At 31.6% G+C, this 13,127-nt stretch overlaps 1 protein-coding gene across 2 annotated transcripts in view; it reads left to right on the forward strand.

The window, feature by feature from the left end:
* The window catches only part of LOC127723362 (golgin subfamily A member 4-like), a 126,761-nt gene extending 116,320 nt beyond the window's left edge, over nt 1–10,441 (forward strand). Inside the window, exons 16-20 of one of the 2 annotated variants that reach the window (XM_052229934.1) lie at nt 984–1,007; nt 1,758–1,840; nt 3,499–3,537; nt 5,715–6,969; nt 7,574–10,441. In XM_052229934.1, coding sequence (XP_052085894.1) covers nt 984–1,007; nt 1,758–1,840; nt 3,499–3,537; nt 5,715–6,969; nt 7,574–7,756 — 1,584 coding nt within the window. In that variant the 3' untranslated portion in view covers nt 7,757–10,441. The remainder of the gene's footprint in view (nt 1–983; nt 1,008–1,757; nt 1,841–3,498; nt 3,538–5,714; nt 6,970–7,573) is intronic. The other variant, XM_052229935.1, reaches the window with a different exon arrangement.
* The last annotated feature ends 2,686 nt before the right edge of the window (nt 10,442–13,127 follow it).

Here is a 13,127-nt window from a genome sequence, read left to right on the forward strand (position 1 = left end):
TCAGATGATGTTTGACGAGTGCTCTATCTATTTGTCCGTCTACTTTCGCTTTCATATTCTCCAATAACTCCCTTTCGAAAGATTTTATCAAATTAACTCGCTACTTTGCTATTAAAAATACAAATGATGTTAAATGTAAATATGTGTTATAAATTTTTTTTACCTTCTTCCAATCGGTGCTGTTGCCTCTAGTTTTTGAGAAACAATGAGCCTAAATTTTTGGGGTAAAAATATAAATTCATGAAGGACACGTTATGCCATTCATTGACGTAACAAGAGAATCAGCAACACAAAGCTCCCAATAGATCATATATAATTCATGTACGATGAAATGGTAGGCATGTTCTTTCTGACTTGTTGATTACGTTGCGTTGTGTTTGTGTTAAGCACAAAGCCAGTTTTGAGTCAAATGTGGTAAGCAAATCTCGTGATAATACGTAAATTGAACATATCCGTAATCTTTTTTACACATCCAATTCCCTCACAGTCAACCAAGTAATTATGATAACCCTAAAACTCTCTAAGAGGTGACTTCAACTTCGTTCAATATCAAAATAAGGAGATGTGGTATGATTGCCAATTAGAAACTATCCACCAAAGTTCAAATGAAATGGATGTAAGCAAATATAGTCAACCGTATGGCCATCAACAAAGAGAAAAAACCCATACCGTATAGTTGGCTATAAAAGGCCCCGACAAGAAAAATATAGAACAATTCAATTGAGAAAAGTAACGGCCTAATTTATAACAAAATAATTTACGAAAAACAAATATGACAGACATGAGCCAACGACAACCACTGAACTACATGCTCCTGACTTGGGACAGGCGCATAAAGAATGTAGCGGGGTTAAACATGTTTGTGGGCGCTCAGTTGATTTTTGATACACAGCACATTCTGACAATGACATATCTCCCGATTGTTACCTTCACTTCGTTACACCATGTATCTCCTAATACGATATTTTTGTTTTAATTTGTAGGTTGTGTTAAACTACATCAAAGAGGTATGTCATTATCTGCAAAATGTACTCTTGGTTTAATTGAGGGGGTGACACTCATCTAGCCATGGATGTGGGATATAGGGGGTGAACATAGTGAGGAGGTGGGATATAGGGGTAAAAAGTGGTAATGTTGGATATATAGGGATAACAAGCGTGATCTAGGGGATAAGAAGGAAGTGGGAAAAATTACAAAAAATATGGGAAATGAGCAACCCCCGCACCCTTCTTAGGTGTTATATTGCAACATATTACCATAGAGTGTAAACTTGCTACTTCAATTTCCTCAACGTATAAAACTGAACACCGTTGATTTACAACAATATTAAATCAGGAGTGTAGAATCCCAATTAAACAAGCAACAACTGTAAATAGACATGTTTTCTCTTGTGTGAAATTACTTTATTTCAAAATAGAGGATAGATGAGTGTATTTTGAATCTAAAATCATTTGTCATTTAGATTTTTTAATTGTTGGTAACAGAGGGGCACAACTTTTCCCATTTGAATGGCGATTGTCTGTTAAAAACACGATAGTTGTCTTTGTCCTCCCGTTTCGATATGAATCTTTGGTTTTTCTTAAAGCTTTTTCGGTAATTTAAAAATAAAAAGCAGAAATAAACGGCGTTATTCTATTCAAACATTTGGTTTTATGATATTTTGTACTTTTCAATGTAGACGTGTAGGAAATAAAATAGAATACTGAGAAAGGGAAAAAGATATACAATCATAAAGATATTTTTATTTTAACTTTCAGGCGTTGAAAGAAATACACTTTGCAGCTGAAAACATTGCTCGGCCCAGAGATATATCTGACGAGGAACGTAAACAAATGAGAAGGTATATTATTTACTGATAATTCTGATTTGATTTGCATATCTGTGAATACTTGAATGTGATTGTTCCGTTAGATTATTTTTCTTGGGTTTCACTTCGAAAGGATATGTTGCCGAAATAACTTTCATAACCTATGAAAACACTATGTCGATTTCTTTGTTATATATTCATGCGAGATACACATGAATGTTATCCTAGGGTTTTAAGAGAGTTAAAAAATTGGAATAAAAAAAAAATGTTTGGATTTAGAATTATCAGGATTATACGATTTTTTTCTGAAGGTTCTTGGTTTGTAAACTTGCCGCTGACTCTTCAGTTTGTGAATTAAGCGATGAGTTTACACATCAATAATCTTTAGAAAAACATGTGTATATTCCCATAGAATCTAGTTAAGATTAATATACATTTTGTATTGATAATAATCTGTGCCTCAGTCATATATTTCTAAAACTAAAAAGGTACAGTCACGTCCATATTGAAATGTTCCTAACAATATTCTGTTTCGTAAATTAAAAACCATTTTGTGTTTAGATGGATTTAAATCATGTAAATAATCTAGATACAGAGTAAAAGTCGTCAGCCAAAAGAATGACATACTGTATTGTGTTTATATTGCCAGCTTATTGATGTATTTCCAATATGTGTTGTGATTTATGAAGAACGCTGAACACCCAAAAATAGCACCAGATTAAGATAAAACATAAAACTTAAAAGTTACGAAAACAATTATGAAATGACAGATTATAAAATTAGTTTCCTTTGTTAATTCTCTGCAATATAGACTATAATAATGAACCTGCGTTTGATGTCAATATTCTAATTGTCTTTGTCTTGAGATATTTTGCAATGAAAGGTTGACACTTGTACTTTTTGTCACCAAATGCCTCTCCATTCCACGAAGAAAGTAAAAGACGGTCTCACTAATTAGCGACAAGAAGAATTTTAGCGACAAGAAACGTCAAGAAGCGACAAGAAGCGTCAAGAAGCGACAAGAAGCGACAAGAAGACTATTTAGCGACAAGAAAACATTTTTTTTTTAATTAAAATTACTTATTCTAAATAAATATTAAAAGAATATGCAAAAGAAAACAATTTTAGCGACAAGAAAGTTAATATTCTATCAATAATAGATAGAAAAAATTGAAACATAGAACTAATTGCTACATTTATTTGTGATATTTTATTATTTATTATGTTTAACAGCAAGTATTACGTTTACCCTGTCGTATTATGATATTAATTTTACTTGTGTTTTAGAACAATAATATATTTATCTTATAATTTGTTTTTAAAATTCTCCTTGTACACTATATAATAAACTTGCAAAATGCATTATTTGTGCATCATTGTCCAGAAAATACAGACAAATTGTGAAATACAAAGAACTGAAATCAAACAAGAGAAAAACATCAAATGCATATTTTTTTATATTTATTTGGAATAAGTAATCTTAATAAAAAAAAAAAGTGTTTTCTTGTCGCTAAAATTATTCTTCTTATCGCTTCTTGTCGCTTCTTGACGCTTCTTGACGCTTCTTGTCGCTAATTAGTGAGACCCAGTAAAAGACATACAAATAATAATTTTTCTATCATACTGTACAATCAAATAATAGAAACATATTAGTTTCCAATCATTTTATATAATGCGTACACAATTTTCAGTTCTTCAAAGAATTGCGAAAACCACGAACGCAACATAAGGTTTGTAAATCTGTGAGAAAATACAACTCTTGTAATGTTGTATCAAGATAATAAACGCACATATATACACTATACCAAAATATCCTACAGAATGTGCTGCACTAGTTAAAAATGGTTTTCAATTAGCCAATAGTTGCGTGCGGAAATGCGCGTGTTCGAGGAATGCTGGCTTTCTCTTTATCTTTCCTTTTTTATTCTTTACTGCCATATTATTTGCAGTGATATTTGGTTCTCTTATTGACTAACAATGGCTTAAACGTTCTTATCTAAGACGAGTAGTTTAGTATATCAGTAACGTGTACTGCTTTGTGATAACTGATGGTCATGTAGTTGAATGTTAGTTTGCTTTTTATCACATTAACTAGCGTTTAGTTCCATTAAAATTGCTAATTTACAAATGTTTAGAATATATAATTATCTGCTGCTATTTATTGTGTGCTGATCATCATGCATTTGCAAATATTTTTGTCGGAATGCTAATTACAAATTAAAAACTTTTTTTTCATGTTTAAAGAACTGAACGTATTCTCGTTTTAATCTTTTGCAATCGATGTTTTAATCTTGAATTGCATAATTCTACAGAAAAGTTGTTTCAAAATCTGCATCTGAATATCGTTACCAGGTGTGTCGATAATTTCTATTGTCTTCTGCTATGCATTTATCATAAGTCCTGCGACTGCACGCTTAGTCAACAATTCACAATAGAGAAACGGACACAATCGGTACATGTACAGGTCGGACGACCACTCCGGTATTTAAAAATCTCAATTCAGTTTGTTTTCAAATCTTGTCAGTTTGTTTTTGACAATTAGTTTGGGTTTCCCTTTTGTATATTACGCCTTTCTGCTAAGACGGCGAAAACGACTATTGTAAATTGCGACATAAACGCATGTATCGGTTAAGCAAATGATGATGGTGACCATAAAACTGTGTTGGTTTGTCCCGTCCTTCGTTCTGCTGGAGCAGGGATTGCGTCGGCAACATCTTCGTGTCAATATCAAGAGTTTACTTTCCGTCCAGTGATTTTAGTATTTCTTTCAATAACCTCCATAATTGGTATAAAAAGAGTATCTTTGTTTCTGTTTTTTACTAGCTTATATATTTTATAAGCGTATGTTTGATTTCGATTCTGTTTTTTTTTTGGCTATATCATTTTATAGACAATTGTCATAACAATAATTTGTAATTGAACATGAGAAATGTAATGCAAGTTATATATAGCATTTGTAATGAATTAAACTATTGTATTATTGACACAAAATAGGGAAAACAGTCAAACGTGAGCTAACCATTTGTAAAGTTTAGGATAGCTGCAGTTACATTTGGATTTAAACTTAATGGTTTTATCAAAGCTTTTTAACAAATGCTTTTGCATTTTAATTTCAACACAAGATACAACGATTCATATCTTAATGGTTTGCTTATTTTGTCATGTGATGTCGTTTTATAATCCTTGATATCTATATATTTAGTAATTTGATAAAACAAATGTATTAAAAGTATTTTTTCTTTCTAAAGCCAAATGTACGTCCAAGGAGGGATGCGAACGAACGCGACACATCCTCTGTGAATTGTTAACATCACTCTCCAACCTTTGATTTTCATTCTGTGGTGAACCCTGGTACTAGTATTTGGTATTGATGGTAGATCTTGTTTTATTCACATCATTGATTTACATCTTTTATAAACCGTGGATGCTTTACCTATTGACATATTGTGTAGACATCTGTCTATTGTTTAAGATGGGATACTGTCTCATTGGCGTCCACCTTGCATCTCCTTTTTTCATATCAAAGATGTACATTGGACGTCATAAATATAAAAAATCACTGAAAACTAACTACCGATTAACACAAACCCCATGTTTTACCATGGATGACATCAGTTGCTTTGATTTTATTGTGACAGGTATGTCTTCTTCCATTGAGTTGATTCTATAGTAAAACAAAATAAAGAAAACGGCATATTTTTGGCAAGTACAAATTAAATTGAACAATGATTCCAAAATGTATAATTTTATTTTTAAATCACATACTATATATATATATTCCTCAAGAAGTTTATTTAGATTGGTTATATCTCTTACTGGCATAGTTGCATGTGCTATGTTATGTTGTTCAAATTAATTAAATCAAAGAAGGTTTCTAAAATATTTTCAAAGTATATGTATATTGCAGGAGTTTGTCGAGTTCTGAACTCGACTCACTGAAAGAGGATTTTGTTACTGAAACATTAGGAAGTAAAGAGCTTGAATTCTTGAAGCAAAAGTATGGACCTATTACACCAGACAGTCCAATAAAGTTTCAAAGGAGCATCAGTGGTTCGAACGTGAAAGAAGAAACAGAAGAAATCCTCCCTGGAATCCAAATGGGTTCAATGGCCGACAGAAGACACAACATCATGTCAACAGTACACAAGGAACAGGGACTAACGACAAAGTTCCCTGATCCTCCACCTAGCTTTTTACTTCCGCGTTGTATTAATTCAACACTTTCGTCATCACAAACGGTCACAAGATACTCTAAAGAAACAAACAAAACAACGACTGTAAGACAAATTCCAAAAAGTATTTCTATTGACACGTGTCTTTTGAAAGCAACAAAAATGTCTCCTCAGGATAGTGCTCAGTCTAGTTCATCACATTCTCCTGTTTCACTAGAGACGACGACGCATTGCAGTTTTCAGCAAGTGTTAACACCGATTCCGGTTACTCATATAGTACCATCAAAAAACGCTTTATCTGCAAGTGCAGAAATCGTAACGCCTAGAACTGCAAGACGACAATTTTTTGCTGATAATCCTTCAGAATCTAGTGTTCATCGCCCATGGCCCGGTCGCAGTCGGAGCCATGACAGTGTTTCAAAACGAGAAAGGGAAGCTATTGTTGGTAATATTGGAATACAAAAAGACGAAACTATGTCTGAAAATACTTCAAACGAAAATGTGGACGTATATGTAAATTTGTCATCTGAAATAGACGATAAAGTGCAGCTCCAAGAAGGGGATGATATACTTTCTCCGGTCAAGGAATCCAAAAGTGATAAAAAGAAAAGGAAAGCAGCAACAAGGTCTATAAGTTTAGACAGTTCATCAGTAAGGAAGACACTAGCAAAAGCTGGAGTGTCAGTCATGTCACCAGCAGCACCTTCCGCACTTACACCATCGGACATATTTGCAGCTGTAAAACGCAAATTTAAGACGAATATTAAACGTTCCTCGTCATTATCAGAGAAAGAACTGCACTCAGTTAGAACCAATGTATCCAATAATTCTAGTAGTACCTCTGCAACATCTTCCATTTCTAAAACAGGTTCTATTCAAGAAATGAAAAACACATTCGAACCTCCACTCTCAGGCTTACCTCCGAAATCAATACTCATTCCACCGCCAACTCCACCGATTTCCGCCATGCAGAGGAAGGTATTACCTGTGGTAAGTAAAATAAGTATATTTTTTATCAAATGTAAAACTGATATAAAATACAGACCAACATGAATTTCGTAAATTAGTTGAAAAAAGACAATCTAGAAGTCGCTATAAGTAGGCGTTTGTAAAAAAAAAATGTGGTAATAGTAACTGACATTATAGTGCTATTCTGGAAAACTAGCTATCGCTGCAAAATAGTCCACTTGTGTTGACATGGCATCATACGACGGACAAACAATCACTCGATAACATCATATAGTCATTGTCCGTTATTCTTGGGGAATATATTAGTTTTCTCTTTTTTTTCCATTAATGATAATAAAACCAGATATTCTATAGAGAATTACATAACTGTTTTATGGTACAGTCTTTGAATGGTGTAAACTTTCCAATAAAACGTGTATGGTGTAAAGGTGTATGGTGTTATGATGTATGAACGAAGGCAAACACTGTATGGAACAAAATTTCATGATTTTCATTTCTTTTGGTATGGTACATTTTTGAGAAATAATATATTTAAATTTTGAATGGCATGCATGGTAATATTTCATGTAGATTGTAGCTGGTTGAAAAGTTGCGCTCATATTTGATTGATTAAGTTATATTTCAGATTGCCGATGAAATCACGAAAACAAAAAGGGCACGGGAAGACAAGAAAGACAAATCTAAAAAGAGACAGCGATCCAAGTCTGCAGAGCGAGCTCGAACAGGTCCATCTTTCCTTGAACAACCAATTGTTCGACAAGACATTATTCCTCAGTCAAAAATGCTAGGATTTGAAACATCTGTTTGATAAAACACTTAGCGATCATAAATATTGGTCTGATTTTTTTATTGTTTTTTTTTACGTCTATAAAGGCGATGATACTTATCTTGAGTGAGTCTCTTTATTAAGACGAAGAGAAATTGACAGTGGTTCATTCTTATGAAACCATAAATTCAAAATAGTAAGACAACATTTTATTCATAAGTCCAAACGAAACTAAACGAATAGCAGCTTTATGTTAACAAAGAATATAAATAAATATAAATTAGAAGTAGCAAATACAGATAATAGTTTTAATTCGAGGGTATCACCAGCCAAGTAGTCAGCACTTCTGTGTTGACATGAATTATCATTGATATGGTCATAATTATAAATTAGCTGTTTACAAAACTTTGAATTTTTGAAATACTAAGGCTTTTCTACCTCAGGAATAGATTACCTTAGCTGTATTTGGCAAAACTTTTAGGAATGTTTGGTCCTCAATGCTCTTCGAAGAACTTCGAATTTTATTTGGCCTTTTTAACTTTTTTAGTTTCTAGCGTCAGTGATGAGATTTTTGTAGACGAAACGCGCGTCTGGCGTAAATACAAATTTCAATCCTGGTATCTATGATGAGTTTTTTTTCACAGAAGTTCACATGTATTGCAAAATAAATCTATTACTGCAATACTAACAGACTTATATTGAATTGTAAAAAGAAAAACAAAGCAGTCTATCCCGTAGTTTTCCGATCCACAAATAAATTGTATACAAATTTGTATTAACATGTAATGTAATAATATCTTTGTATTTGTACAGTTGTTTACCTGTTTGTTATAATGTTTATATTTGTTTTTATTTTATATTTATTTCAAATCTGTCTTTCATTGTTATTTTGTTTCAAATACCTCGTGTTTGTTGTGTTAACAAAATTGTAACCTTTTATGTTTTCAAGGATTTACATTGATATTTATGAATAATATATTTGGGAATTAATTAAGTAACACATTTCTGGTGTTCTTGGTTTTCGGGCACGGAAAGCTATGAACTGTTATGCTGTAGTTTCTCAAATTAAATTTTATTTCGGTATTATCATCTCTTAACATTTGTTTACAATAGGTTATTAATTGTATATATAGTGTTACAATTGAAACCATAAGCATGAAATTAATACGTTACTCTGATACTTACCTTGATTTTTTGATTTTACATTTAGTGTAGAAATTTATTTGTGAATTAATTGGCTTAGTAATGTGCAAAGAAACCACATGTAGAGGACTTTCAGTCTCAGAATTAGTCTCAGAATTTAATTCTACTACGTTGTCTATGTTCTAACATTGAAAATGTTTTATTACAAACATTTTGATTATTTTAAGTCAATAATGTTTTTATACATCCTTGGATGCCCAAACTTTGACCGACCCTGAAACGGACATAGTTACAAAAGAAGTTTACGTTACTTTAAATAATTGATTTTGATGATAAATTTGATTAAACATCAATGTCTTTTAAACATAAATGCAGTGTGCAACTAATGGTGTGTATGTTACATTAGCTTTAGTTGTGTTATGAAGTTTACACAAAGCTTGTTGTTGAGTTAGAATAGGCTTAAGGATGTTTGAATCTCATGTTTTTAACTTTTTGTCAGATATTCTGAATCCTCTAGTTTTACCCATGTGCTACCAAGAAAAAAATTGCCTGGTAACCCTTTCTTTTCTTTTCATAATTTTATAACATAAAATCCTTGTTATTTTTTCATAGTTTTTGAAAGAAAAACGTTGCCAATGTTAAATGTAGGAAAAAATTAGAGAGAATCTTTTCCCGCCAAATTATCAATGGCTTGTATCTCAAAAAACGAGGATTATGACCTTGCATTTTTTCTGCTGATTTCTGTTATTAATGTATTATCAGTTTATAACAGTCTTTTAAAAAGCTTGTTATTTTGAAACAAAAAAGCGAACATCCTTAATTCTAGACAGCAAGATAACACTATTTGATCCTACATAAGTTCTTAAATTGAGTTGGTATGTGTGATAAAGTGTTTATTTATTAATTAGTTCTGTTAATTAGATATTATTTAAGTATTGTGTGTCATATCCAGTATACTGTATCCTAACATATAGAACGATTATTTTGCTTATAAATCAATGAACTTTCAAATTATGTAATGACAATAAATTTTCAAAAATACTCTTATTAAGAATTTCGATTTTTCGTTTTCTATTAATAAGAGAAGAAAAAAAAATCATTTAGAACGTTTTACGCTTCCATAAGATTTTAACAAAGTGCAAGATGTTTTTTATTTGAAGAGTGTTTTGGTCAATCATATCAGAAATTTGCTATATAGATTTATATGCTTATAAATAAAATTGCATCTTTTTCGCCATGACAAGAACAAAGAAACAATAGCTTTCTTTATGCTTGATACCGCGATTATTTCTTACATCACATTTTAAAAATGTTTATTACATAGGTCATTGAGAGGAAGGCCTTTTTAAATTTCGCAAATTTGATTTTTATAAATTAGTGCATGTTATTGTTCCTCATACTCCTTGATTGATATTAAAAAAAAGGTAAAGATGCGCTAATTTTTTTTCTTGTCTGCAAATTTCAAAATTCTTTTCAAACAAGAATTTTTTATTCTTTTCTTTACAACAAATTGTACTGAACTAGAATGTAGAACAAAATTATATATGAATGACACAACAGATAATAAAGTCACTTTCAAAGTTTTTTAAAAGTTATTTATTATAGATAAATGAGTGTGAATAAAAGGAAATAAGGAGACGTCAATGTAATATCAACAGTTTGACACACACACACACACACAAAATAAAAGACAGAAAGAATGTCATGTTTAAAAGTAATGTCGAGTAAACGTGTGGAGAATTCATTCACAAGAACACAGAACACAATGCTTTATTTAGCAAATTCACTGAATAAATTATGAAGATAATTAATAGTCAATACCTTAAAAGAACAACGAAATAATATGACAATCTGAAATTTAAAAGGAGAAAAGAGTGAAAAATCAAAGATTAAAACAGAAGAGGACTGAGAAAAACATCAAATCAAAGTATATGTTATGTCAAAGTCGGACTTGAAAAAAAAAGCTATTATGAAAAAAAGAATTAATGGATGAGCAGGAGAATCAAATTTTAAAGTTTTGTACACATTTTGAAATAATGTATAATAAAAAAAACTTACATGCCAAAACAAATAATGTTATTGTTCAATGGATTAGTTCAGAAAGGGTGTAATATTTGTTTTAGTTTATTATATTATTGTGAATCATGTCGTTGGTTTTCTTTTTTTAAACTGTTTCACATTTTGTAGTGTCATTTATAGTTGACTATACGGTATGGCTTTTGCTCATTGCTGTTGTTTGTACGGTAACCTATAGCTGCTTACATCCTCGTCATTTGGACTCTGATGGATATTTGTCTGATTGACAATCATACAATATCTACTAATTTTGATATTACATCTTAAAGCGTCACTGTTTTTAATGTTCTGATAATCCAAGTGTCATTTACGAGGGCGATTATACTGCGCAAAGTAATTTACGAGTGATAAGGTTGAATTTCTGGATTGGTTTGTTTTGTTTTGTTTAAAATATGGTTGGGTTAAAGATCATCGGGCTTATTGGTTGTTGTTGTTTGCTTAATGTCCAGTGGTATGTATGTTGAACATAAGCAATGTAAGCGGTACCAATTCTTTTGCATTTGAAGCGCGTTTCAACAATAAATGTCTCTTCAGTAAGGCTCAAAGCAACATAAAAAAATGAAAGTCCATATGTACATTCACCCATGAAGAAGAAACACGTATACATTTGCAACTTCCGCGATTTTTCTAAGAAATGTTTTTTTTTTATTATTTTTGTCGTTACACAAGATTCAAATTCCAATTTTCCAAACTTACTGACAATATCTAAGCATTAAGACAAAATAGATCTTTGGAAATAAGTAGCTACTATGTGCTCTCGGCACTGACATAATTTTTATCGATCTGTTGTACATGAACATACAAATAGACACCTTTTAAATTCATTTTATCTGTATTACTGAATTACAAAACTTGGTACATAACACACTCAGAATACGCTTACGCACAGTTAGCGAATCAACTTCGAAAGACTTGGTTATCTTAATTGTTAGTGAAATCTTTGGAACCTTGATGTTTAGCCAAACCAAAAACTAACAGTTTAGGTAGATGTATGTTAAAAAAGCAAAATAAGATCTAACAGCAATGTTTTGAACATTACCTTGATACTTTTTCAAACCTGTGAGACAAAGCAAGATAAATTATCATAAGCTTAGACATAGCCAAACAGTAAGGAAATCCAATCTTCAAAAATTGTTGGACCGGTAAATTTTAAGTATGTTAATAATACCACTTCTTTGTAGGATTTCGTATCTCCAACAACTTAGGTATTATGTCTTCCTATATTTAGTACATGTTTTTGCATGGCTTTACGAATGTATTGATGCTTTGATTTGATTTCACTCGTATTTCGTTCTTTGAATTCCGAAGTTGATATGAAGTTGATTCGTGTTCTATAATCCATCTCTTTTCATATATTTTTATCAGATTATAAACAAACAAAATCAAAGCAACGAGATAATAATCGACAAAAAAGAAAATACGTATACCAAATATAGATGTCCTTTGTTTTTGTTTCGCTTGGGTAGTTGTCACGTTGGTGTATACCTTCATAGATATAATAGCCAAAGATAAAGTACTGACCCTCATCAAAAGCAGATGATATTTACCGAATTTTATCACCCCCTTATTAGTGAAATGTCACGGTTGGAGTTAATTATCAATAATTGGTAGTTCTGTCGATCAATATTAAATAGATAACCAATAGGAAGCGTGTTTTATGATTACTTGGGGTATATATTCGTTATCATTTTAGGAACTTGTCTACATATACCTCATGGGTAGTCAAGGTCGTTAAAAACCCCCCTCATCAACTTGTCTATTTTATTTGGATTTTTTATTCCTGCATATGTGACTATTGCACTGCCTTTATATAATACAAGTAGTCACAGGGTAATCTCATTAAATTTCGACGAATCATTTACTATGCCTTTTATGTCTGATACAAATGAAACTGCATTTACCCGAGAATAGATTGATGTTTTTTTTAATTAATGTCTTTAAAGTGACATCGTGTATGTAGATCTGTCATTTCGGAGGTTTTCTTGTTTACAAGTATATATAAATGCGGGGATAAACTTGTGTATTGAGATTCACGCTGTTTACATGCGAAGAAATCGTGATTTTACGCTATGTTACTCAAATTCAAAGACTGTGAATGTAATATTTGCTCCGGAAATCTGGCATAGATATAGGCCCTACAACCTTATAACTGGTTATTTCTACACCATATACTGTACAATAAAAGCTGTGTTAC

The sequence above is a fragment of the Mytilus californianus genome, unplaced genomic scaffold, assembly GCF_021869535.1.
Source record: "Mytilus californianus isolate M0D057914Y unplaced genomic scaffold, xbMytCali1.0.p SCAF_13, whole genome shotgun sequence".
Lineage (NCBI taxonomy): Eukaryota > Metazoa > Mollusca > Bivalvia > Mytilida > Mytilidae > Mytilus > Mytilus californianus.